The sequence below is a fragment of the Chamaea fasciata genome, unplaced genomic scaffold (genome assembly GCF_029207755.1).
Source record: "Chamaea fasciata isolate MVZ Bird 193981 ecotype frontalis unplaced genomic scaffold, bChaFas1.0.hap1 SCAF_3, whole genome shotgun sequence".
Taxonomy (NCBI): domain Eukaryota; kingdom Metazoa; phylum Chordata; class Aves; order Passeriformes; family Sylviidae; genus Chamaea; species Chamaea fasciata.
In genome coordinates, this window is record NW_027094088.1 from 14149805 (window position 1) to 14173467 (window position 23663).

The following is a 23663-nucleotide window of genomic DNA, read 5'->3' on the forward strand; positions in this document are numbered from 1 at the left end:
AATCTTCATTTGCTCTCCTCTGAGATTATCTGCCATCCCATCCAACAACAGTTCCTGCCTTGCAGGGGAATAAAATACAGGTAAATTCCCCTTGGAATTGACTCCAGTATTAGTCAAACAATGGTCCTGCTTAAATAGAAGGCAGCTGTTTCAGCAGTTTTATGGATGTGGATTTATTTATCTATATAGATTTCAGAAGAAATTAAGGCTGGCTTTTTTCCAGTGGTCCTTTCCTCCGTATCTCAGAATAGGACTCTTGCTTTGGTGTGTACTCCATCAGCTGTTCCTATCTAAAGTGCTCACAGACAAATCCATATACTTAGTAAAACTTTTATATTTCCTCTTCCTTCCTTTGTCTGGAGAGGCCCTGCTCTCTAAATAAAAATAAAAGCATATTTTAATGTAAACGGAACAAAACTAGCAAGTCCTTTTCCAGGCTGAACTGCTCCTTTTCCAGAAATCTAAACAAATGCAACAACAGTTGCTTCGAAATGCTATAAGTTTAAATAACATCATTATAGTGGTTGAATATTTCTCAGACAGATGGGTTAAATGAGATAATTGTGAAAATGTTCTTAAAATAAAAGGAAGACATCAGGTGAGAGGCAGGAATTTAGGTAACAATGAAAAATATACCTTAAATGTTTCTTTTAGGTTGCAATATTAGAATGTTTTCCTCTGAGCAAGCTGTTAAGTGTCATTTAGTAGACATTAATTGTAAAGTTAGTTGACAGTATTTGGCCCAAATGTATGTATCTTAAAGAGAAAGAGCAGCTGTTAATCCATCAGGTACTGACAGTGTATTCAGTGGCTTCTATTATTTCTCAGACAGAAATTAATTTCCTGAAATCACATACAGTAAGATAAGACTCTGTCTCATTTTCATTCACTATGGAAATACTCAGTCTTTGTTCTGCACACAGTGCATTGTCTCTTGTAAAACAGTAAATTACACCCTAGGTGTAAAAGAATTTCCATTTTCTACAATAGCTACAATGAACAAACAGGATCTAAACCAGTCACTGACTAGTTTGGAACAGGGCACCTTTTTTAGTGGGGTGGCATCGGCCCTGAAGTGACAAAAACATCTTAAAACCTTCAAGTTTTCTTGTGTAGCTTTAGAAAGTACCAATTGCACCAACTCATAGTAAGTAAGAACTTTCAGAAGGATACAAAAAATTAAAATACTATTTTATATGAGTTTTTTTGACTCTTACAGTTTTGCCTCTGTTCTTTCTGCTGAACAAAATGTCAGCTTCTTTAAACCTGTTTGAAATAACTGCTAGGAATAGGTGTTTCAGCAGTAAGAACACAAATCACCAACAAATAAATGATGAGTAATACCAGGGTGGAGAAGGAACTTATTCTTCTGGGGAGTTTTGGCTTTTTGCTATGTTTTATTATTCATAGGCAAATTATCGGTGTCTGTAGCTGCTTTCAATTCTGGTTGTCTGAAGTTGTTGCAGTTTTTTGACCAGTGTTGATAGTTTGGCTGGCATTACCTTTAATGTAGCATCCTTAAAATCATCATCTTCCTATTATACCTTTACAGTGCTTAAAAAAGTGACTATGGAACATAGTGTGCTATTGTGGACTTTGAGCAAGACACTTTTCTAACACACTTCAGTTCAATGCTACCTGTAGCACACCCTGATAAAGTTAACATTGCGAATATATTGTAAAACTAGCGTTTAATACTTTTAGTTAGCATTTATATTTTACTGATTGAATTTTTAGCCATGCATAATGATTTAAAATGCAGTTTCTCTAAGCCAGCCTGGCTCTCCCGAGCTCAGCCAAGGCTGTTAGTGCTGAGGATACACAGCCTCCCAGAAGTTTGGTATAATCAGAGGAATAAATCCAGATCGCTTCATTTTTGTTTATGACACTTGTTAGTTTAGAGAGGATCCCTCTCAGCTATCACCACTTTAAGTGATTCTATACAAGGATCTGACTCCCCTCCTGCTGCAAAATTCAGCAAAGAAAGGAGATCATGGAAAACATAAAAGCATTGGGCATGCTCTGAGCATTTAAACCAGAAATTCCTCCTGGAATTAGGGTTTCATTCATCATGGCTGTGCAAGGGGACAAAATATGCCAGACAACATGATAGTTCCTATCAAGAAGATTTTCCAGTGTAAAAACATAGGTCAGTTCTATTCATATCACAGCTGAAAAGACCAGAGTCTGGCCTCAGAGGTGGGTTCTTAGGAGGCTGAGTCCTTGCTCTGTGCAATTTGAGAGGTTTTCTTGGGGCAGAAAGCAATTCTTGAAGGAACATCTGATAATGGCATCAATGAAGAAAAGAGGGAATGGGAGAAGTTGAGTGAAAAAGTGCTCTGAAGTGTAGCCATATTCAAAGAATATAAATTAGAAAATATAAGGTAGGGTTGGATAGGTCTCTTAAAGTACTAAAAGTAAATATTATTAATTTTAAGAAAGAAAAGAAAGTATTAGAAGGAAAGGAGAAACTGAGAAGCTTGGTGAGGGAAGTGTACAGGAGAGCTGAGGATACTTTATTTGTAGTGAATTTATTGGCTGCTATCAGCCATTTTCTTCTTTTTTTCCTTCCATTCTGTCTTATTGTCACTGCCTTCTCAATAAATAGTATGGTGTCACTTTTTGTTCCTTACAGAAAGAGAGGAAGAGAGGGCGGGAGAGAGAGGGAAATCCTTTCCTCTCAGATGTTCGTGCCCCTGCCTTTAAATAGTGGCACGCCTGTTATTTCAGATTATTTAGGCATTATTTGCTTAATAACACACTGGGACAAATTATACCTTTGAAGGCTAGAACTGGACATTCCTTGCTGTCCTTTACCTTGTTTAAAAGCCTGAAAAAGGGATGGGCTGGAATCCCAACTGGTTTTGGACTGGTAGAGGGGGTTGTACATCGCTGGGCTGTCCTGGCCCAGTGGGTGCAGCTAGAAGGACACATGATGGCAGCAGCAGGCGTGACTGACTATTCAATGCGCAAACTCAAAGATAACCTCTCCTTTCTTATCTACCCACAGCAAACCCCACCAGGGCAGGAGGAGGACGGGAGTACCCCGGCTCGTCCGAGGTGATCCGTGAATCCAGCAGCACGACGGGCATGGTGGTTGGGATTGTGGCGGCGGCGGCGCTGTGCATCCTCATCCTCCTGTATGCCATGTACAAGTACAGGAATCGAGACGAGGGATCCTACCACGTGGATGAGAGCCGAAACTACATCAGTAACTCAGCACAATCCAACGGGGCTGTGATCAAGGAGAAACAGCCCAACAGCGCTAAAAGTTCCAACAAAAACAAGAAAAATAAGGATAAGGAGTACTATGTCTGATCTCAACATCTAAACGAACGCTTGTATAGAAATAGTCTTCATTTTATCTGAGACATAATACAAACTTATTTACTTTACTTTTTATGAAGCACATTCAAAAACAAACAAACAAACAAAAAAGACAGGGAATGCGATCAGAAAGGAAAGACTGTTTTTAAAAACAAGCATTTCATGCTCTTGTTTTTCAGAAACAGGAGCTGATAAATTCCCTAACATCCACAGTGTTTTCATTTACTCTGCCTGTCTTTATGTTGCTGGAACGTTTCTGAAAGACAATGATGACACCACGCATTCATAAAGCAAGGAGTATTACTACAACATCGAGGCACAATATGAAAAAAAAATCAAATTTAAAAAAAAAACAAAACAGGAAAAAAAAAAGAAAAAAGAAGCTACCTATGATTCTGGATTTAGCCAAAGTGCTAGCGCTTTCTTGAGAAGTAAGTTAGTCTTATTGTCAGAAAAGACTGTCATTATATATGGTGACTCAACAAGCAAACATAAAGAGTTTGCCGTCTGGTGCAGTGAAGCAGTGATTGGAAACTTGCATTTTGAAACAAAGTGCTGGCTTTTCTGAAGACTTATGTAGAAATACTTTCAAAAAGCCCCTTTCTGGTTGTGAGGAAAATAGTACGGAGGCCTTATTTTCAAAAACAAAAACAAAAATCTGGAATATAAGGCACATTTCCACAAAAAAAAAAAAAAAAAAAAAAAAAAAAAAAAAAAAAAGGAAAAGAAAAAAGAGAAACAAGAGGGCATAGATGCAATCATTGGGAAATTTTCATGCACGCTTAATATGTTATTACATATGTTTATATAAAAACACATCTATATGTGCTTTCTGGACTGTGATAAGTGATGTTTTATAGCCTGTTGTATAGAAAATGCAAACTATATCTGCTCTTCAGCCATTTTTGGTAAACTCAATGTTATAAGTGTTGCTAGGTATAGAGAGTTTTATGACATCTGGAGCAACAGACATTCTTCAGTTTTTTTGCAGCCATTATAAATTGTCCCAGACTTTTTCCCCTTTTTTTTTTTTATTTTTAATTTACAGTGTAGTGGTTATACAAAGGGGGATGTGTATGAATGTATATAAGAGTCAGCTAATTTTTTTCTTACCTGTACAGCTCTATTATGTTGCAATTAAGTTTCAGTAGTTTGTATGAAAGAAGTGGAATAGAAAGCAAAAATATATCTCTACTGTAATTTGTCTTCTCCCTCCTATCCCCATCTCTTGCTCCTGATATGCATCAATGAAGTTGATCAGAATGGCCAATTTTCCTAGAAATATACATTCATTATTTAGCTAAATATTTAGTGACTTAAACTGGCCTTTGGCTTCCAGTCAAAGCTTCACTATTGGAGAGCATGGTTTGCCTTACAGAAACCTTGTTCTTAGAAATTACAAGAATGATGAGTTTCTTGAGAATCTTAGGAAGTATCATATAGTGTTTATCTGGCATTCATATGAAGAACAGCTACTAAAGCACTGGTTGCTAAAAATCTAAAAAAACCCATTGTAATTATCCAGGCTGATTCTATTGCAGAATTTATCCCTTTCTCCAAAAAGGAAATACTCTTGAGGTGCACGATAGTATTTTTCAATGGTGGGCATTTTGACATATGAAAAAGTATTTTTTAACTAAGTTGATTGTGTAGTATTGCAAGACAACATAACCAGACAGATATAAGTTCATTATGTTTTAAAGTGACACAGCTTATCTTGCATATATAAAACATTAATGCATATTAGTTAAACACATGAAATGTAATGCTGTAATTTACACATTAAGTTTGAAATTTTTTTCTAGTAATATTTCATTAGCAATAAATCATAACATAACATTTTATTTACACAGAAGTTCAAAGGGAATACATTGGACAGAAAGAGGGTAGTTCAATAGAAATCGACCAAATCATCAGAAGGCCTCCTGAGAGGGATATAGATATTCACACTTTACAGACAGGAAGGAGAAATTTAAAATTAGCTTTAAACAGCAGACACAAAACGGTTTGTTGTGTGTTACTCACTGTAGCTGATGAAAAAAAGTCGGGAACTGGTACAGCTATCTATCTGGGAGTCAGAGCACTTTAAAAATACATGTAGCTGACATGAAAACACCTCTCTTGAAGTTTGCCAACCACATCAAGGTGTGCCATGTTGCATTTGTGAAATGACTTTTTATTTTCATTAGCATTTACGCAAAAATTAAAAAAAACCAAAAAAAAAAACAAAAACCACAAAATCCATCTGATGTTCATTTCTGTTGTTCACCTGTGGCACTCATAACTTCTCCCACCTTTACCAAGACAGCTGTACTCAGGGAATGGCAGGGGCAAGGGTGACTGGAGGTCACTGCTGGAAGCAAGAGATTTCAGCTGGAGGGCGGAAAGAAGTTGAAAGCCAGGTGGTGTTCAGATTTCAGTGCTTGAAGATACCTAGAAGAACAAGAATAATATGTTGACAGGAGACTGGACATGACAGAATGCGATTTGGGGGAGATGAAATGGTCTTTTCTGCTTGGTATTGATTAAATTAATGAAATAGCATTGTTAGGCCAACTTCCAGGCAGTTTGGTAGATCAATCTTCAACTAAATCCATACATCAAGAGAAAACAAAAAAAAGGATCTCCTATTTTTAAAATGAGAAAACATGATTTTAACACTGTTTCTGAAGGTTCTCCTTTTTCCTCTTAATTTCATAATTTAACAAAAAAAAAATTATGGATGTATCAGAAATGCCAGCAAGTGGATTTAAAATTTCTTTCTGTTTAAAAGCAGCAACAACAACAAACAGACAGAAACCAACTACCTAACATAAAATTGGATCCTTTCTCTATAATAACCTAATTTGTTTGACTGAGATGGCTTCATTTCTATGACTGTATTGTGTTGCCTTTTTTAACAAAACACTAAACAACGTGTGAAACTTTCAACCCTAAGACATCAAAGAGAGGCCCAATGCCCCTAACCTTATAGTGCTTTCTGTGATAGATATTTACAATTTTTTTATTTGTTGCAAGGCCAATTTATTCATTATTGGAAATGCTAAGCAAGTGGAATTTACTGTTTTGTTAATAAAAATGTTTCTTAATACAAATGCTGGCTTGCTTCTTCTCTTGCTCTTAGACTGTGAGTATCTGTTCATCTTGAGGCTGTGAAAAAAAATTGGTAAAGTGATATGAAGTTATAGATATTCATGCTAGGAAAAAGTGACCTCAGAGCTCTTTGTACACTTCAGTGAAAGCCTTCTACAAGTCTTGCACTCAACTGGCCCAGTTAGAAAAGTACTAATGATATCAATTAATTGGTTTTTCACAGATTTGCTTAATTTGAAATTTTCTAGTATTTCGTTTTAATCAAAAAATTAAAATTTGATGGTCTCTTCCCCGTCCGTATGAAAAATGGAACTCCCCTTTTTGCCAGTTCTTGATTTCTGTAGTGGAAATGAGGTGGAGGAGGGTAAGGTAACAGGATAAAAAGTTAAAACATTTGTTAAAAGGGAAAACATTTTCTCTTGTCTAGAAAATGATTTAAAAATTAATGGGAAATTGAATGTATTTCAGATCTTTAAAAACATTTCTAGATAACAATTATAAAATTTCAACCGGAGCTAATCCATTACATAAGTGGCTTCCTACTTAGCGGGGCATTTAAATTCATGGGCAACTTCAAGCAAACATCTAATCCTATTGATTTAAGCGAGTGTCTAAACTTTCCTAAATGTACTGCTGAATGGGGCTGGCATTAAGCTTTTGGATCTAAGCTCCAAATAGAATTTAATTTTCTATCATCTTAAATCACATCAGCAGCTTTTTGACTTCAATGAGATTTATTCATCTGCTTAATTACGTATAGACTGAAGTATTTTAGATTATTTAAGCTCAGGAATATCTGGAGAAAAACAGTGCCTATCTTCCATTGGTATAAAACACTTTGAAAGTTCTAAACTGCTTTACACTGAGATTAGGTCTTGTGAATGTGCTTAAATAAATACTGAATATTCCATTTAGGAAAATGCTTTATACACATTTGAAGGAGCTATAATAGTAGTGATTTTTGTTCTTCTACTACTACTACTACAAAGAAAACCCAAAACCAAAACCAACTCACATTTAGTTATAAATTTTTAAATTCTACAATATATTTGTACCCTTTTTTCTTTTTTTTTTTTTTTTTTAACATCTATACTGTGCTCTCCCTTTTACCAAAATCCTAATGGCCTCTCACTACCTGCATCATTCATCAATATCTGGCCACTATAAGTGGTGGCCTTCATCATCAATTATCACTGTGGTCAAGCAGCTAAAATCCTTCACAAGATGATGAAAAAGAGAAAAAAACTAAACAACGCCCCCAAATATGACTGAGAACAAGAGAAATAAAGCACACATCGGCTGTAAATGGCAACTGTGTTTGTTAATTCCTCCTATGTGACTTTTTTATATTCAATGAGACAGTTTTAAATTGGGGTTCTGGGTCTGATTTTCACTTTGATTACAGAAATTTGCTTTTAAGTTCAGTACAGGCCTGTTTAGAGGTGCTAAGAACTATTGTGCTGGGCCAGGCAGGCACTCCTGTCAGTATAATTTCATTTGGAATGCAGCCTATTTGGTGTATTTTAAAGCTCCCACTTTAAAAAAGTCTGTAGGTGTTTCAGTGTTACAATGTTTCTGGCTCTCATGGGAGTGGGGAGAAAGAAATCCACACTGCATTTAATTCAATTTATAAATTGATAAATGCTTGGGAGTGATAAAACTGCTTGCCTGCCAGTCAACCTGCTTGACTTGGTTGGTCACTGCTCCTCATGAAACCAGAAGCATCCCCCACAGTTAAGCTTTGAAATGAAAATTGCAGATAAGATACAGATGAGCTCACTTTTGGCAGACAGAGGACCAGAACTCAACCAGTCCCTTTACCCACTTACTTTGGAGGCTTCTTCCTACTGAAGGTCTTAGACAGACTTCAGCCACCAGCTCTAACTTCTGTAAAAGAAAGTCTGGCCCCTTTCTTTCTCAGCCACTCACTACTGCACAAATACCTTCATTTCACAGAGTCATAGATTAAGCTGAGTTGAAAAGGGCCCATCAGGACCATCGAGTCCAGCTCCTGGCCTTGCACAGAACACCCCAAGGGTCACACCATGTGCCTGAGATTGTTGTCCAAACGCTTCTGGAACTCTGTCAGGCTTGGTGCTGTGACCACTGCCCTGGGAAGCCTGCTCAGTGCCCAACCACCCTCTTGGAGAAAAATCTTTTCCTGATATCCAACCTAAACTTCCCCTGGCACAACTTCATGCCATTCCCTTGGATCCTGTCTCTGGTCAGCAGGAGATCAGTGTCTACCCCTCTGGTTCCCCTCATAAGGAAGCTTTAGACCACTGTGTTCAGAACAAACAGATTTCCATATGACATTGCTCCTCCAGTTGGGCTTGGTTGTGGTAGACACTTGAGGGTGTTTTAAAGAAGAAGGAAGGTGACATAAGGGGTAGAGTGATTTCAAAGGATGTGGGATTTTCAGTGAGTAAATTGCCTTTAAGAACAGTAATTTCATGCTGGCATACACTTGAGGGATTTAGAAATTCAGGTCAGTAATCCTCAAAAACATCCTTTTGGTAAACAACAAAGGCATGAGCTCGTTTGTCAGCAAGCACAGGGACCAACAGCAAGGCTATCAAAATGTGAACGTGTCAGTCTGGCTGCAAGCAAATAATACAGGGAAATGGAATATGGGCAGCTAAAATTAACTGTTGGCACACTGGCTGGACTCTTATGAGTGAGTCCAACTACAAGCCAGTAAGCATTTATTGGATGATAAACAGCAAAATACTTCTATTATAGTATGCAGCTGACAGAACAGAGATGTGGGGCTGCATTGGCTTTTTCAGGACCAGGGGCCAGATTGATGTGCAGGTGTTTTCCAAGCTGGGGGACTGGGCAGGCTTCACACAACCACCTGCTGCACGACAGATGATCAGCTGTTTCCAGAAATCCTCCCTTTTCCCTTTGCAATTGAAATACATTTTCTAGGAATAGTACAGCAGCTTGCTTTGTGGAACACCCTGAATGGCTCCCAAAACATGTCCCACCACAGCCAGCATCATCCTAATGAGAAACCATGGCTGCAGGTCCAGGTGAGAAACCTCCACTCTGTTCAGGAGTGCCTTGGCCTCAGGACCCCCTCAGGATGGGCAGGTGTGAGGAGGGCAGGACATGAGAGCTACAGGAGCTGCCCTGGTCTGGCTACAGAAACGGGGGTGAATTTCAGCCGTGAGGGTCTCACAACCAGGACTGCTTGGGGAACTTGCCCCAGGGCTCATTGCTTGGCAAAGCTAGAGAACGAACAGTTTTCCTTAGTTACCAAATGCTTCAAAGGAAAAAAAAAAGTGCTTCTCAAAGAGGTCATTGTATAGGGAGTTCAGGATTTTCATTAGGAGTTACTTTGCTGTTCCTTTAGCAGTTTCCATGCCTGTGCTTCACACTAGAGAGAAGCTCAGGCCTCCTGTGCCTGGGGAAGGAGACCAGGCAGAGGGAAAACCTCCTACAGGCATTAAACTCACCTCACAACAATATGGGATCCCTAACTATCTAGAACACCAGATCTCAAAGGTTTGAACCAGAAAATTGACTCAGGATGTGATCCAGCTACATGATTTATTAAAGCATAGGGACAGAGACACGGTTCAGCACAAGATGTAAAAATCTTAAAGAAAATGATAATGCAAACAGACACCTCTGGGAAATCCTACCCCATCTGCCACTGTCGTCTAATCAGCCTTTCAGGTGGTTTAATTCCTTGCTGATTACATCTGGACAAGGGAGCAGGCTTGTTACATCATCCCACCTGGCAGAAGGGTTGTCTTGCTAGCAAGCACAGAGCCCACTGTTACCAGACCCTTCACTCTACTTGTGAGCTAGTTGTACAAAGATTTTCCTTTAGATTCAGGATTGCTGGCAACCAATACAGAGATGGATATTTAGTGATTTATATTTGATTTATGGGCTGGTCCAGGGTGCAGGAAAAGAACATAATCCTGTGAGAAAAATGAAGAAAAAAAAACTACAAGAAAGCAAGTAGGGTTTGTCTCATGCTTACCAGCCAATCTCCATATAACAAGCAGAGGAATTTCAGGTAATTAATTTATGTCTTGGTGTGTTGCTGGATGGTGCTTGGGAAAGACAAGTTTGTGCTCAGTTTTCCTGAAGGCTAAATTTGTTTGGGAGCTCATTTATACCTGTCTTCAGGCTCTTTTTAGGGAAGTCTTTCAAAATGTTGATAGTACAGGTATAACAGTCATCATCTATAGCAGTTTCTCATCTATTTTAAGAGCTTTGTCCAGGAATGGATTTGACTCACAGGTTAGAGTACATCTGCACTAGCAAGCAGAGCTCAGTAAGAATAAATTTGTAGGTCATGGTAGCTGATGCTGTGGATCTGATGTCTGTGTTATATTTCAGGATTTTCTTTGAACCAATTGTAGCCTGGTCACACAAACTGAGTGTCAATTAGTGCTTAAGTTTGTTCACAGAGTTAATTTAATCTGCAAAGTGTCCAGTCCTTTGTGCAGTGCTCTGTGAAGTTAATTGTAGGGAGTGGGAACAGTTGAGTTGCTTCAGAACTGTACCCGATCTTAAATAAAACTTTGGTGTTGAAAACATCCTTTGGGTATTGGTATATTTGAGTTTGCTTGGAACAACTCACTTCAAGAAAAGAAGGGTATTTTTAGTAGGCAGCCCCAAATGACAATTGCTGTTAGACATAAAGGGCTCCCTTGTATTTTCACAAGACTCAGTGTCTTTAATTCTGGCCCTCGTCTTCCTCTTTAACCACCACAGTGCTACGTAGCATCCCCTCAACCCTTTTCTTCAAACCTAAAGAAATAACAGTTTAATAAGGCCTGTTTCCTTTGAATAGGTGGAGATAAATATGGAAATATTTTTAGGCGGGCACTGTTTGAGGGAGCCCTGTCACCTACACTGAGATCAGCAATCATGCAACTGTAACTTGTAGAAGTGTTGTGGAAGCAGACCTGAAGCTGGTGGAGTAGGTGATCTGGGAGAAACGGCTGGGGCAGAAATGGATTCAGCCACAGCTCAGAGAAGGAACCACACTGAACAAATCCTGTCTTTTGCAAACTCTACATCCAGATTTTTCAAGAGAGATCTGCTTTTAAACAAAGTTTTGACAGTCTTCTCTAACACAGTTCTCACCAAAATAAATTCATTTCTTTTATGGGAATTAATTGCAATACATTTCCCAATGTAGTTAGTATTAAAAATATCATGGGAAACCACAAGAGATTGGGCTACATTTTGAGATCTTTTCTTGTAACTTCTGCAGACAGGAAAGCTGCCATTTCCATTAAGATTGAGACTTCATTGCTGCTTTTAACTACAGAGTGATTGCACTTCCCCCTGGCACACTGCATATTATTATGAACATTTTATTTGAGTATTCTGAATAGTCATCATTAATTCTTTTAGATTTCTCACTATTAGGCATCAAAGACTGACAATATAGACTGATGCTAAAAGATTTTTAAATCTGAGTTTTTGTAAATGGCCATATTTGTTTCTAAGTAGCTGCTAATAAGTTTTGCCTAAGTTCTAAAAAACATCTTGAGAAGTCTATTTTTACTATTACATTTTGCCAAAAGTTGATTGATAATTATAGAAAGAAACATTCTCTGTTAACATAAGTTTTTTCAGAAACAGTTCAGTTTAATTTGAGAACAGTTCAATTCAGCAACAGGAATATGAATTTCGTTTTTACACACATTGAGCTTTTGCTATCATCTAAGCTAATTTAGAATTTTAGAGACTTCAAAAATAAATTTGAATTGTTTTTCATCTAGTTCTTGGTGGCAGTTACCACATGTCCTGGGTGAAGGAGTCTGTGCTTGAGAGGGAAGTTGTGGCAATAGTCGGGGGGGGGGGGTGCAACTTTGCCAGACCTGCATGTGAGCACATCTTTGCACCTTATGCTGTTCTGCTCCTCACTGAAAACTTTCAGTGATTACTAATACATTGCACAGACTCTGCTGCACATGCACACCAGCAAAGTCCCTGGCTCAAAAGCAGAACTTGGCACTAATACATACTCTGAGGCAAAATTCCTATTCATTTCAGCGGGTGGAGGGATTTCTTCTTTTTCTTCTTTCTGGGAGTCCATGGCACCTAAAATAAATCAGTATATTAGAAAGTGTTACAGAGAGGGAGAATACATCCCTGAACAAATATCCTCAACACTGAATGAAGAAAACCCAATCCAAAGACCCTAAAATCAATCTGACTCCTTAAGATGGACAATAAGCTAGCGTGGTTACATGACTTACTTTTGCAGTCCTTAGTGGCCTTTCATAATTTGCTTTTAGTTTGGCAGTCCTGAAGTTGCAGCCATAAGTAACACAGACTAACAAAAAGGGGACTGTACAAACAGGACTCTTCAGTTTTCAAAATTGTTTTAAAAAACTCTGCAGTGCTACATCCGGTCTGACTGCTAGGAAGGGAGCTAAACCAGCCTAGGACTGAGGGTGGCCCTGAGCTCAGAGCAGGTGGGGCAGTCCAGCTTTTCTCACAGCTCTCATTTCTGCAACAGGAAGAAGATACAGCACCTCCAGAAGCAATGGCAAAGCACCAGCAATTTCATTTTTATGGGGTGTGTTCAGTCTCTACTGCAGGGTGATCCAGGGCTCCACTTGAATCTGATTCATTCACTTCTTTCAGATGCGTATTGAATGCAGTCAGCTGGAGCTCCTTCATTGAACAACCACATTTCCTTAGTACTCCCACTGTCATTCACCAGGAATTTCTGGAATCAGAGAATTGCTTATGTCACTGTATATGCTTTTCCTGTATGTTTGGGTTTTGGGGTTTTTTTCTGCTTTGATTTTTTCCTAATGCTGGGAAAGAACAACCAAATTATAATCAATTTTGAGGTAAATCATAATCATCTTTCAGTCCCTTATATTAATGTAGTAGTTTTGGTTCGAATCTGAGCTTTGCCAGCCAACACACCATTTATGTGGTGGTTTCACGTTTGCCGAATTTTGTTTGCCAACTGGGAGATAGGATTTTGGGAGAAAAAGGCGAAACAGGCTCAACTTAAAAGTAAACAGTTTATTAACACACAGTAAGGAAAGAAAAAAAGAAAAGAAAATGAAACTTTTAAAACCCTTCTCCTCCCCTTGGAAGTGTTCACTTTCCTACAAACTATATAGAGACAAAACCTGTGACATTCAGTCAGTTTCACCACTTAAATTGAGTCTTTCATCAATTCTTCAGGAGAGGAGTTGATTTCTTGTTTACCACGGATTTTTTCCCACTGACAACTTAGAAAAAGTTCTCTTGTGGGTCGGAACTCTTACAGAAACACCTGCCTGGGGAAACCTGCTTCCATGTGGTCTCCTCCCATTAGCAGTTTCCCAAGTTGCTTATGGGTCATGGAACTCAGGCATCTGGGTGTCACCTTTGAAAGATGAGAAACTTCAAGGCAAAGGATTCTTCATCTCAAGGAACAGAGATGTCTTCTCACTTTCACTAGTGCAGGAGCTTCTCATCTCTCTCTCTCTCTTCAGGCATCTCATGGGACCATACAGTCCATCACAAATGCCTTTCCTCAAAAATCCACAGATCATCTCCCCAAATGCATATTTTTCCATGATTTAAAGGACAATCTACCAATGGAGTTAATTTCCATAGCTCAAGTAAGAAAGTCCAGCCAGCAGGCAATTTCTTCATCCTTCCTCTAATTAATCCTTTTCTCACTCTCTCCATCTGACTGTTATGCTAAGTCTTCTCTATGCTCAATCACTTTGTCTGTTGTCACTCCGATGAGAGCCAGTGCTTCTGGAAGTTCCATCTGCTGGCAGGAAAGAGTTAAAGCTTGCCCTGGCCTGCGGTGGTCACGTGATCTCTGCCGCGACAGCAGCCAGGATTTTCAAAAGCCGCGGGAATGGGAAAAAACTCAGGCCGGCGGATCTCAGGGCAGCCCGGCTGATGGAAGCCTCCTGCCCCCACCCCTCGGTCTCATTCCGGGTGGGCCCAGCTCGAGGCGGCTGCAGGCTCCCCTCCCCCTGCTGGGGAAAACGGCCCAGGCCCACGGCCAGGCCTCGGGCCAGCTCCCCCACACAGGGGAGCGGCGAGTGTTTTACAGCCGCTAAAAACCGATCCGGGCCGGGACGGGGGCACACCATCCCCTCCCCCGGCCCGGGAGTCAGCGGGCCAGGCGGGACTCCCGTGAAAAGCCCGGGCCCGGGCAGGCCGGGCCGTCCCAGCCCCCTCCAACGGAGTGAGCCAGGACTGCCTCCTTGACCTCCTGTGAGAGCGGAAGGAAGAGAGAGATGCCAGCCTTCCTCCTAGCTTTTAAGGCTGTGTGACCCAGAGGTGCATCCTTGCACCCAATTGGCTATTTTGGTTGTCAGTTCAAAGGGAAATCACTAATTGCTCCCCACCATATGTGCTAAACCAACACGATGCAAACAGGTTTCAAATAATTGAGCATTAGGATGGTAAATCATTCTAACTGGAGTTTTAAAATAATCTGGGAAAATTCACACAAAAGGCCCATAAAAAAAAACAAAAGCCAACAAGGAACCCATTGATACTGTCCAGTCATTTTTTCTGTTGCTACAGTGGTGCCCATTTCAAGCACTCCAAGTACATGACTCAGACCATAAAGCCCAAGGCTTTCATTAAAATAACAGTATTTGCAACGTATGAAATTGGGGGAAAGACAGTCATTTCTAAGCTTTTTATCCTAGTTAAAATTCAATAACTGTCTATTGACTTTTGTTCACCAGCATACTGCCATTATTGAATACGTTTAGGAGCATTTATTTTCCTAATATACCTATACCCATGTAAGGATAAATGTGGAAAGGAATTATAAATTCTGCAGCATCCACTGCTCAGTCTGATTTTGCTGCCTGTACTAGCGAGTGTTTGTCCAGGCACAGACACGACTTGTGCATACAAGTACAATTGTAACCCGGCTGGTGTGTTGAGAGAAAACCACACCATAGCAAATACTTAAGTTGCTACTTAAATGTTATGTTTGAATCTGCACTGTTCAGGAATAGGTGTCTTCTTGGTTATCTGGTTTTCCACTGTATGCAGTAGAAAACAAAAGCAGGAATGAATGTTCTTGGTTAACAAGACTCCTGTGCAAGCAAAGGTTTTTATCCACCCCAGGCTACCACCAAACATTGGAGACGTTGCAGAGGTAGAGAGTTACTGTGTCAGAGTGGGCCAGAATGTGTCTTCAGGTTAGCCCACAGGAATAACAGGCAGTGCAACTTTATAGAAGCTAGATGCTCAATTCCAGCCTTGCTCAGAAGATTTCATATCAGCATAACTCTGTAGACTTCATTACAAATTTTTACGACTGTACCAACATGAAACTGAACCCAGCGGTATATGTCCATGTCACTGGGATTTAAAGTTGAGACCTTCCTTCAACCTCACACAATGGAGAAAGTCCTGTTTTCTCCTTTTTATTTTTATTTCAGAGGGAACTTTAAAGTTCCATTGTTACAGGAATGCAACACAAAGAATGATAGATGTAATCAAAGGGTCTTTTATCTTCTTTTTTTTTTTTCCCTCATTAGAAAAGTCAGCAGTTCTGCCGCACTGATTCCTGAAGGTGTATAGCACTACTGTGTTACTACAGCAACAGACAGCACTGACAGGACCAAGTTATAAATGAACTGGGTCCTTTTGCAAGATCACAACCAAAATGGTGGGAATAAATGTGCTGCATGTAAATTTGGTGGGATGAAAAGTTTAACAGGATAAATATGGTATAGGAAAGCACCTTATATTATAAAGAATCTTCTGCAGTGCTTTACAACCCCTCAAGTCAAAACAGGTGGGAGAAATTAGATCAATCCTTTTTGTTTTGCACTGTTCCACAAAGGCTTGTCCCATCTCTTGTTAAGGGACTGAGGCAGATCTCTAAGCAGGTAACTATTCTCACAGTAGCAGAAAGGGATATGTCTAAGGGAAGGACAGGAATTTCCAAATAAGAGATAATGTAAACTGCCTCATCTTGGATCTGCTGCTTCCTGCCAAATTGGTCTGCTCTGCTTTGTTCTCCACCTCTTTTGAGGATATATATAACAGACACAGAAGAGAAAGAGGGCAATCTCACCTTCCTTTTTCTTCCCTGCCCTTCATTCCTCTTCCTCTATGACAGACACAGGATCTTTATTCTTGCTAAAGCACCTTTACCATAAATATTAGATTTGTTTCAAACCCTGAGCCCATATAGACACCTTAATGCAGTCCGGTTTTCAAAAGCAAACAGTGACAGAGGCCATTATGATCTGAGCTCTTTAGGAAGGCTGATTGTAAGTTCTGTTTACTAGTGCCCAGTCCATGCTAGTGTCTATGATGCAGAAATACTTTTAAAATTGTGCCAACACATTTACTAGCAGAGAAGCTTCTTAGACTGGGCAAAACCTGCTTGTAGCAGGAGAGGTTAGGAAGAAATGTGGGGTAAAATAACAAGAACAAAGCATTATATCAGTGAAACTGTATCTAATTTAGCTCCAGTTGCTGATACTGGGGCTTCTGCTCTTCTACCTTGTTCTGTACAGGGTGAGAATGGAGCATATCCTAGAACAATACTGCTGTCAGTGACAGTTTCACATTGACTTTGCCTCATCAAAAGCAAGATGAAAGCCAGCAGTGTCTCTGAAGAGCTAAATTACTAAAGAACAATGGCAGTCTGTGTAGAAGTAGGGCCATAGGATTGAATTCCAGAAGCTCTTTAAAGCTATTATGTATTAACTAAGCCACTGTATCTACATGTGTGCATCCTTGGAGATTGCCTCAAAGCCTCTGTGTCTTAGCTTAAGCAATAATGAATGAGGTTGAGGCTTATGCATTTTGCCTTGACTTTGAGGGGGAAAAAAACCCAACCTGTGATGGAGAACGGTGTCAGCTGAGGAGATTTGTTGTAGCTTGTTAAGCCTTTCTGACCCATCTATGTTAAATCTCCTGCCTGTGCCCTTAGCTGCAGCTAACTGGACTTCCAGGCAGATTGAGAAGTAAATGCAGAGACTGAGAAAAAAAATAGCCAGGTCTCCAAAAGCACTTGGCTACTCAAAAATGTGCGTGGAAAAAAATGCTCAATTAAGAGAGACACCTAAATAATTCACCAACTTTTTAAAGTTTTACACTCTCTGTCATTGATTTCTGGCTCTGGTATATTCATCATTATATGGCATGTTATTGAATTACTGACTCTCGCCAAACTGAAACAAACTGGTCAATTCTTTATGTTCTTAAGAGCAACAGAAAAACAGAAAGAGGCTGATCTCTCCGTTATCCCAGTTGAACCCTGTTTTTCTTGTCCATTCAAACTGCTGCATGTTGTTCAAATGGATATTCGGGTGTTGAATACCTCTAGCTATCATTTAGGTGTTAAAGGACTGACCAAGTTAAACCTTTCTGTAAGTAAAGGTCCTTAAAAACATGGAGATAAACACAGTGACTCTTGGAAAGTAGAATGGGATTCACTTCACAGAAATTCACTGTATATTTAACTATCTCCATGATAAAAGTCTAATCTAGATAATTCTATAGTTATCTGATAAAAATAAGCTCTTTCAGAGGGTAATATATAACTCATTTTAGAGATTTATGTGAAAAAAACATAAATTCTGCTCTCCACTTGAGAGTCTAGACAGACAGGTTTTTTGCTGTCTTTGAATTAAAAAGCCTTACTTAAATTGTGGTGAGACTTTGCATATATTCATCATTTTCCATCTGGAAATTCTTCCATTATTAATACATAATGCAAGCACAAGTAGAAAAATATATTTTCTCCTATTTTATGTGAGGCACAGAGGCTTCTTTCTTGAAGATGCATTAATCAAAGGAGCATTCCCTTAATGAAATGCTAGTTCTGAATATCCCTAGCTTCCTCGTCACCCTGTGTGGCCAGAGTCTGCTTCACTTCACACTGCCTGATTTGATGGAGGTCCTGGAGTCCCTCGCTGCACTGGTTCTGGTGGCTCCCCCTCATTGCCAGGTTCTTGGCCCCTTGCTGATCCTCCTGCTGGCCAACTGCCCTTCCTCATTCAGTCCTTCATCAGAGAGCTCTTGGTACTGACTGAGGTTGGAGGTGCTGCTGTCAGTGCCCAAAGAAGCCATTCACCAGCAATGGAAGAAGAGTCCAGAGCCCAGAAAAAGTGTCCGCACTGTGCCATCGTGTTCTGGTTGAAAAAAGCCTTTTGCAGAGCTGGTCATCACATGCAAATTTCCTGAGCTCTAATCTTAATTCCATAAATCTTGCCTAGTTAATGATCTCATGTACAAAACAATGGCCAGTCTTCTGGACAGTAGAGAGAACAAAAAAGCAAGTCTTTTTCTTGTGCAAGGGAACTGTAAACACACACAGAGCCTGTTATACCAGGATTTATTTAAACTGGGAAGTTCATAAGACCTTGATCAGAACAAACATAATTTAATTAATTGAGAAATATCAGTTCAGTGCATCCCATTGATGCTGATCTGATTAAGGCAGCTTCTGGATTAAACATTCTGATCTTGAAGATTTAGTATGTTAGAGATTGGGGGGAAAAGCAGATACATGACCCAGTAGTATACAGAGTGCTGGATAGCTTTTTGTATTCTCCTCTTTTCCTCCCTTTTTTAAAGCTTCTTCCCTTCTGAGCTTGAAATATTAAAGACTACGAGCTGTTCTTCATAACAGGAAACCTGCAGACACAAAACAACGTAGATATGCTTATGTCAGTTATACCTTGCTCCATTTACTAAAATACTGTTTTAAGCATATCTGGTTTAAATGTATCTTTCATTATTTAGGGGTTTTTTTCTAAGCATGCCTGTATTATAGAGCAACCTTGTGTTTTTCTGTGCTGTAAATTCCTCATTCATATCTTCACATTATCTATTACTGTTTATCTCTTAAAGAGGGAAAATGGAATAGATCTAGTGAAATGTACAGTTGCAGGGTAAATAAACATTTTTGTGCATTTCTTCCTCAAACTTTATGAGCTGCTTCAATGTAATTAGTATATGAGCTAATTTTCAAGGTATAGGTTTAAAAAAAAATAAAAGCTTGAAAGTTGCAAATAGCTCTTTTCAGAGAAAGATGAGAGTTATAATTTTCTACAACCCCTTCCAATAATAAAGTAGACTATGAAGATAAGTGTCTCCAGCATTTACTGGTAGCATAAGATGATTAGTAATGTCCTTTAAACTTCCAGCCATAAAAAGCCAAATGGGATAAGTGAATTCACACAGTATACTTCATGGAGGAGAAAGGTCTTAGGTCCCCCCTCCTAAATATAGACCACACAGATCTAGCTTTGATTTCACTCTGCTGTAGAGCACCAGATCATCTTTCTGAGGCAGCTCATACTTGTGTCTCTCACCACTCCTACCCTGACTAGCCATTTCAAGCTCATTTGCCATTTCTGGATCCCCAAAAACCAGAGTCATCTCTAGTGGTGCCCTGGCCACCTTGACCTCTCCTGTCCTGGTATCCCTTCCTGCATCTGCTCATGTCCCAGTGCCCAGCCAGCAGCACTCTGTTGTCCCTTGCTCTTCTGAAACTTTTGGCATACAGCAGTGAAACCACTGACTGATGGAGGTCCCCAAAAGTATCTACTCAAACACTTCTAGAGATTTGCCTCTTTCCTTACTACTGCAGAGAGTGTATCTGATTCAGTTGATGAACAAATGAGCTCACTGAATTTTGAAACCAATTTTGGCTCCAGTTCTCTCTGCAGCTTCTCATCTCTTGACTGATTGACTGATTGATTGAGTCATCATTAACAGCCTGAACCTTTGAATGGAACCAGTGGGAGTCTTACCACTTTTACCAGAAAGAACAGGCTGCTGCACATGAAAGTACAATTCACTAACACATAAAAAAAAAAATCCAAAAGACTGAGATCACAGCTCATAAGTCAGTTTAGTACAGAAATCTTTCACTGAGGCAACCGTTTGAATACAATAATAGAAATCTGTGGATGGTCTTTCTGTTTGTTTTATGTCCTGATTTTAGCTTGTATGACTTCATCTTTCTGCTCAATGAGGTGTGTGTGAACAGAGGCAGGGTACTTTTGGTGTGCCTTGAGAACTACCTCATTCCTCCATTTTTTTCTTCTCTTCTTTCTCATCCTTCTCACCATCTTATGCAACACCGTCTTCCTTGGGACCACTGAGGGTAGGGCATCTTCCCAGGGAGCCATCAGCACTGTGATTTCATTGCCAGTCTGTGGGATGAGTTGTGTGGCAGCAAACATTTTCAGAATCCTTGAAAATATAACTTGAACCCGTCGCCTAGAAGATAAAGGACCTACCACCAGGTTACTGAGGCAGGCTAACCAACCTAACATCTGTTTTAACCCCCCAAAATCCCAGGCTAGATTTGAACATAGAAGCAGACTTTTACAGAGGCGTCTTGGAGTACCCTTGATCTCATCTGTTATACTTCAGTGACCGTTGTCATTTCTTGGTCATAATGTCAAGGAAAGATATAATTACATTTATATTAATGTTCTTTGTGCAATATAGAGGGTTATTTTCTGTTTATGCTATTACTGCTTTGGGAGTACAAACAAAAGTGATGAGCACATTATTATACCTTTATGAGGGCAAGTTATTCAATGCATGAATGCTGGTGACACTTTCAGTACTGTGCTCACGATGCTTTTTTTGATCAGAATGGTTTAAATAATACATGAACTCATGCATATACATATTGGAGCTCATCTCTTTCATTAGGCACCTCGCTAAATTCTCTCAGCTAGTTCTCCCAAGCACTCACATGTTTTCAGAGTGAAAGTCCTTTTATTTGTCGCAGACAGGTTGCAAAATCTTGCTGAGATATCATTTTAAATTTGTTTGGCTGTGCAACCTAGTTTAACAAGGGCAGATTGCAGTCTTTGCTTTTCCTATTCTTCCTCAGGGAAAACAAAATGGAAAAAAAAAAAAAAAGAGAGAGAGAGAGCGAGCTTATGTGAAGTGTTTTAATGTATGAAGAAAAAACATATGAAAGGAGAAGTGAAAAATTGGATTTGGTAATTAAGATTTTGTGTTGGGACCACACTGCTCCCAGTTCAGTCCCCTAGAGTTTCTCTGTGACCTTGGGCAAGTCATGCTAATCACCCAAGCCTCTGTGAAGAGGGGTAACAGTTCTTTCTTTTCTTTCTCCTATGTCTTGCCTGTTTCATTCAGGTACAGTTTCTCTTTCAGAGTCTTTACATTCATGGCTCCAAACATACTCAGGAATTTTTATACAAACCAAGTTCTGGTAAGGAAAATACTTTCAATTTTATATACTCGGTGCTCCAATTCACGATAATCATTTTAAACAAATATGTTGAAGAATGCATATTTAGAAAGTAAGCTCCTTCTTCCAGTGATTTTGTGTAGAAAAGTAAGATTCTGTGTTGAGACCAGGATGATATCTGAGCATTAAACAGAGCTGGCACAGAGGAATGAATCCACCTCTTACATCTGCTCTAGCTCTGTTTCTCAGGAGAGCACCTGTCCTCAGTGTCTGCTGTGCTTCCACACAGAACTTAATACATGGCTTTGCACTGGAATGGCTGTGAGAATTTCTCTATCCTTCCTGCCATCCACTGCCTGCTCTGTCTGCTGAGATCAAATGCAAGTGTCTGAAACAATCCAAACACTGCCCCCAGCCCCAGCCAAATCAAATTACTGTAATTAAATAGAATTTTAAACCATGAATCATATACCAGGACCTAACAAACCAGGACACTGGAGCCTGCTAATGGGGTAGTGCTGTTCATCACCTGGTGTGTATGCTCAGGTTCTCCAGTTCAAGGTGGTCCAGGATCATCATTTCCACAGATGCTGCTCTGATCTCCAAAGTCGTCCAGGGTCTGCAGCTGCATGCGCGTGGGGGTCATTCACAAAAAGGTAAAACAAAGCTGGGCTGTTTCTCTGCATTTTGCAATAACCAGCCTGTGTTGCTACTCCTCATCTACAGGAAGGACAGCACAACACCAGCCTGCATCCATGGAAATGTCCCTGGTTCATTAGCTCTGATTGCTACATGGGATACACCCATCCCCACCTGGTCGAGGTACCATCCACCAGGCCAGAGTGGCTGCAATAACTAATCACTGTGCTCTGAAGAGAAGTGGATGGAGCAGCTCACCTGGGTTGCTCATCATTTTCTTAGTGTCTTTTTTGTAATTTTTCTGTATTGTGAGCCATGCTTTTCTTCAAGAATTTGCTGCTTCAAAGCTGCAGTGGCTTGAGCAAAAATGGGGACTAATCCTGTGACTAAGGAATTTCCAAATCTCTTTGCTGTCACTGGTCATCCTGTTGGAAATCGTACAAAATCTGAAGAAAAAGGTTAAAACAGATCTACTTGCAGCTTCCTTGCCAAGCCCATGAGGTTTTCATGTCTTTAAGAGCATCACTGGCACTGAAACTTTGGTTAGAAAAATTTCTGTACCAAATCTGTGCTCAGGATCCTGTCATGCTGATGTACCCCAGGAATAAAATGCAATCCTACAATCCCTTGTATCAAGAGGCTCTGTGAACCAGTGAATGCCTTAGGTCTCTGCGTGATGCCCAAAATGACCCAATGTCTGGCCATTGCAGAGTTCAGTGAGTTCAGAAGGGCTCTAGACCAGGAAATGTTCTCTTGGGTGATTATATTTTATTTTTTTTCAATCATATGTGTTGTCCTGGTGAGGTTCACACAATCATTTACCTGCATGTTAAAGTGCTCCAAAGAGCTTTCAGTAAAGGATTTCCTATTTCTAGAAACAGTAAAGGAGCTGGAGAGGAAACATGAGGACTTTGCCTGGCATTGTTATGCTTAGCACAGGGAGGCTGCTCTAACTGTGAGAATTTCAGAGCAAGTTTTGTTCAGGACAACCTGGCAGGGAGAGAGACAAAATTCATCAAAGAAGAAAGCCAGGCAGTTGTTTGTATGGAGCTTCTCCTTCTTATCCTTGTTGGCTGTGGGTCTGCTTGGACCACTCTTGAAGCTGATAGCAATACTTGAATGGCTTGAGTGGCAAAAGACCCTAAACAAGAGTAACTTGTTTCTTTTTGTCTTTGTAACTCATTACAAAGAGTCTGAGGTAGATGATCACCCTGGGCTATTTTCTAGCTACCTTCCTACGCTACTTTTCTGTGCAGGTAACGTTCAGGAGGCTTGCAATGTGACAGAGGCTCTGCCATCCAGTCTGTAGTTGCTTCATGTCATCCTCTTCAGGCTTTTTATGTTATAAACATTTCTTTCTAATACCTCAAAGAGAAATACTCTCGTAATTATAGAAGCAATTTCCTTCCTTAGCTTTACTGTTTCTTCTCTC

The 23663-nt window shown here is 39.8% G+C and overlaps 1 protein-coding gene and 1 long non-coding RNA gene across 21 annotated transcripts in view; one reads left to right on the top strand and one right to left on the bottom strand.

Annotated features, from left to right (window-relative positions):
* NRXN1 (neurexin 1) overlaps positions 1-6422 on the top strand; it is a 684323-nt gene extending 677901 nt beyond the window's left edge. For 13 of the 20 annotated variants that reach the window (XM_066178062.1, XM_066178063.1, XM_066178065.1 and 10 more), the window contains one exon: positions 3011-6422. In XM_066178062.1, coding sequence (XP_066034159.1) covers positions 3011-3318 — 308 coding nt within the window. In that variant the 3' untranslated portion in view covers positions 3319-6422. The remainder of the gene's footprint in view (positions 1-3010) is intronic. The other 7 variants (XM_066178082.1, XM_066178076.1, XM_066178077.1 and 4 more) reach the window with 1 other exon arrangement.
* A 12235-nt stretch (positions 6423-18657) lies between these two features.
* Positions 18658-22395, bottom strand: LOC136287603 (uncharacterized). The gene is made up of 3 exons (XR_010720192.1): positions 22122-22395; positions 20442-20640; positions 18658-19047 (listed from the first exon to the last, which is right to left on the bottom strand). It is a non-coding gene; the product is annotated as an uncharacterized lncRNA (long non-coding RNA).
* Between the last annotated feature and the right edge of the window lie 1268 nt (positions 22396-23663).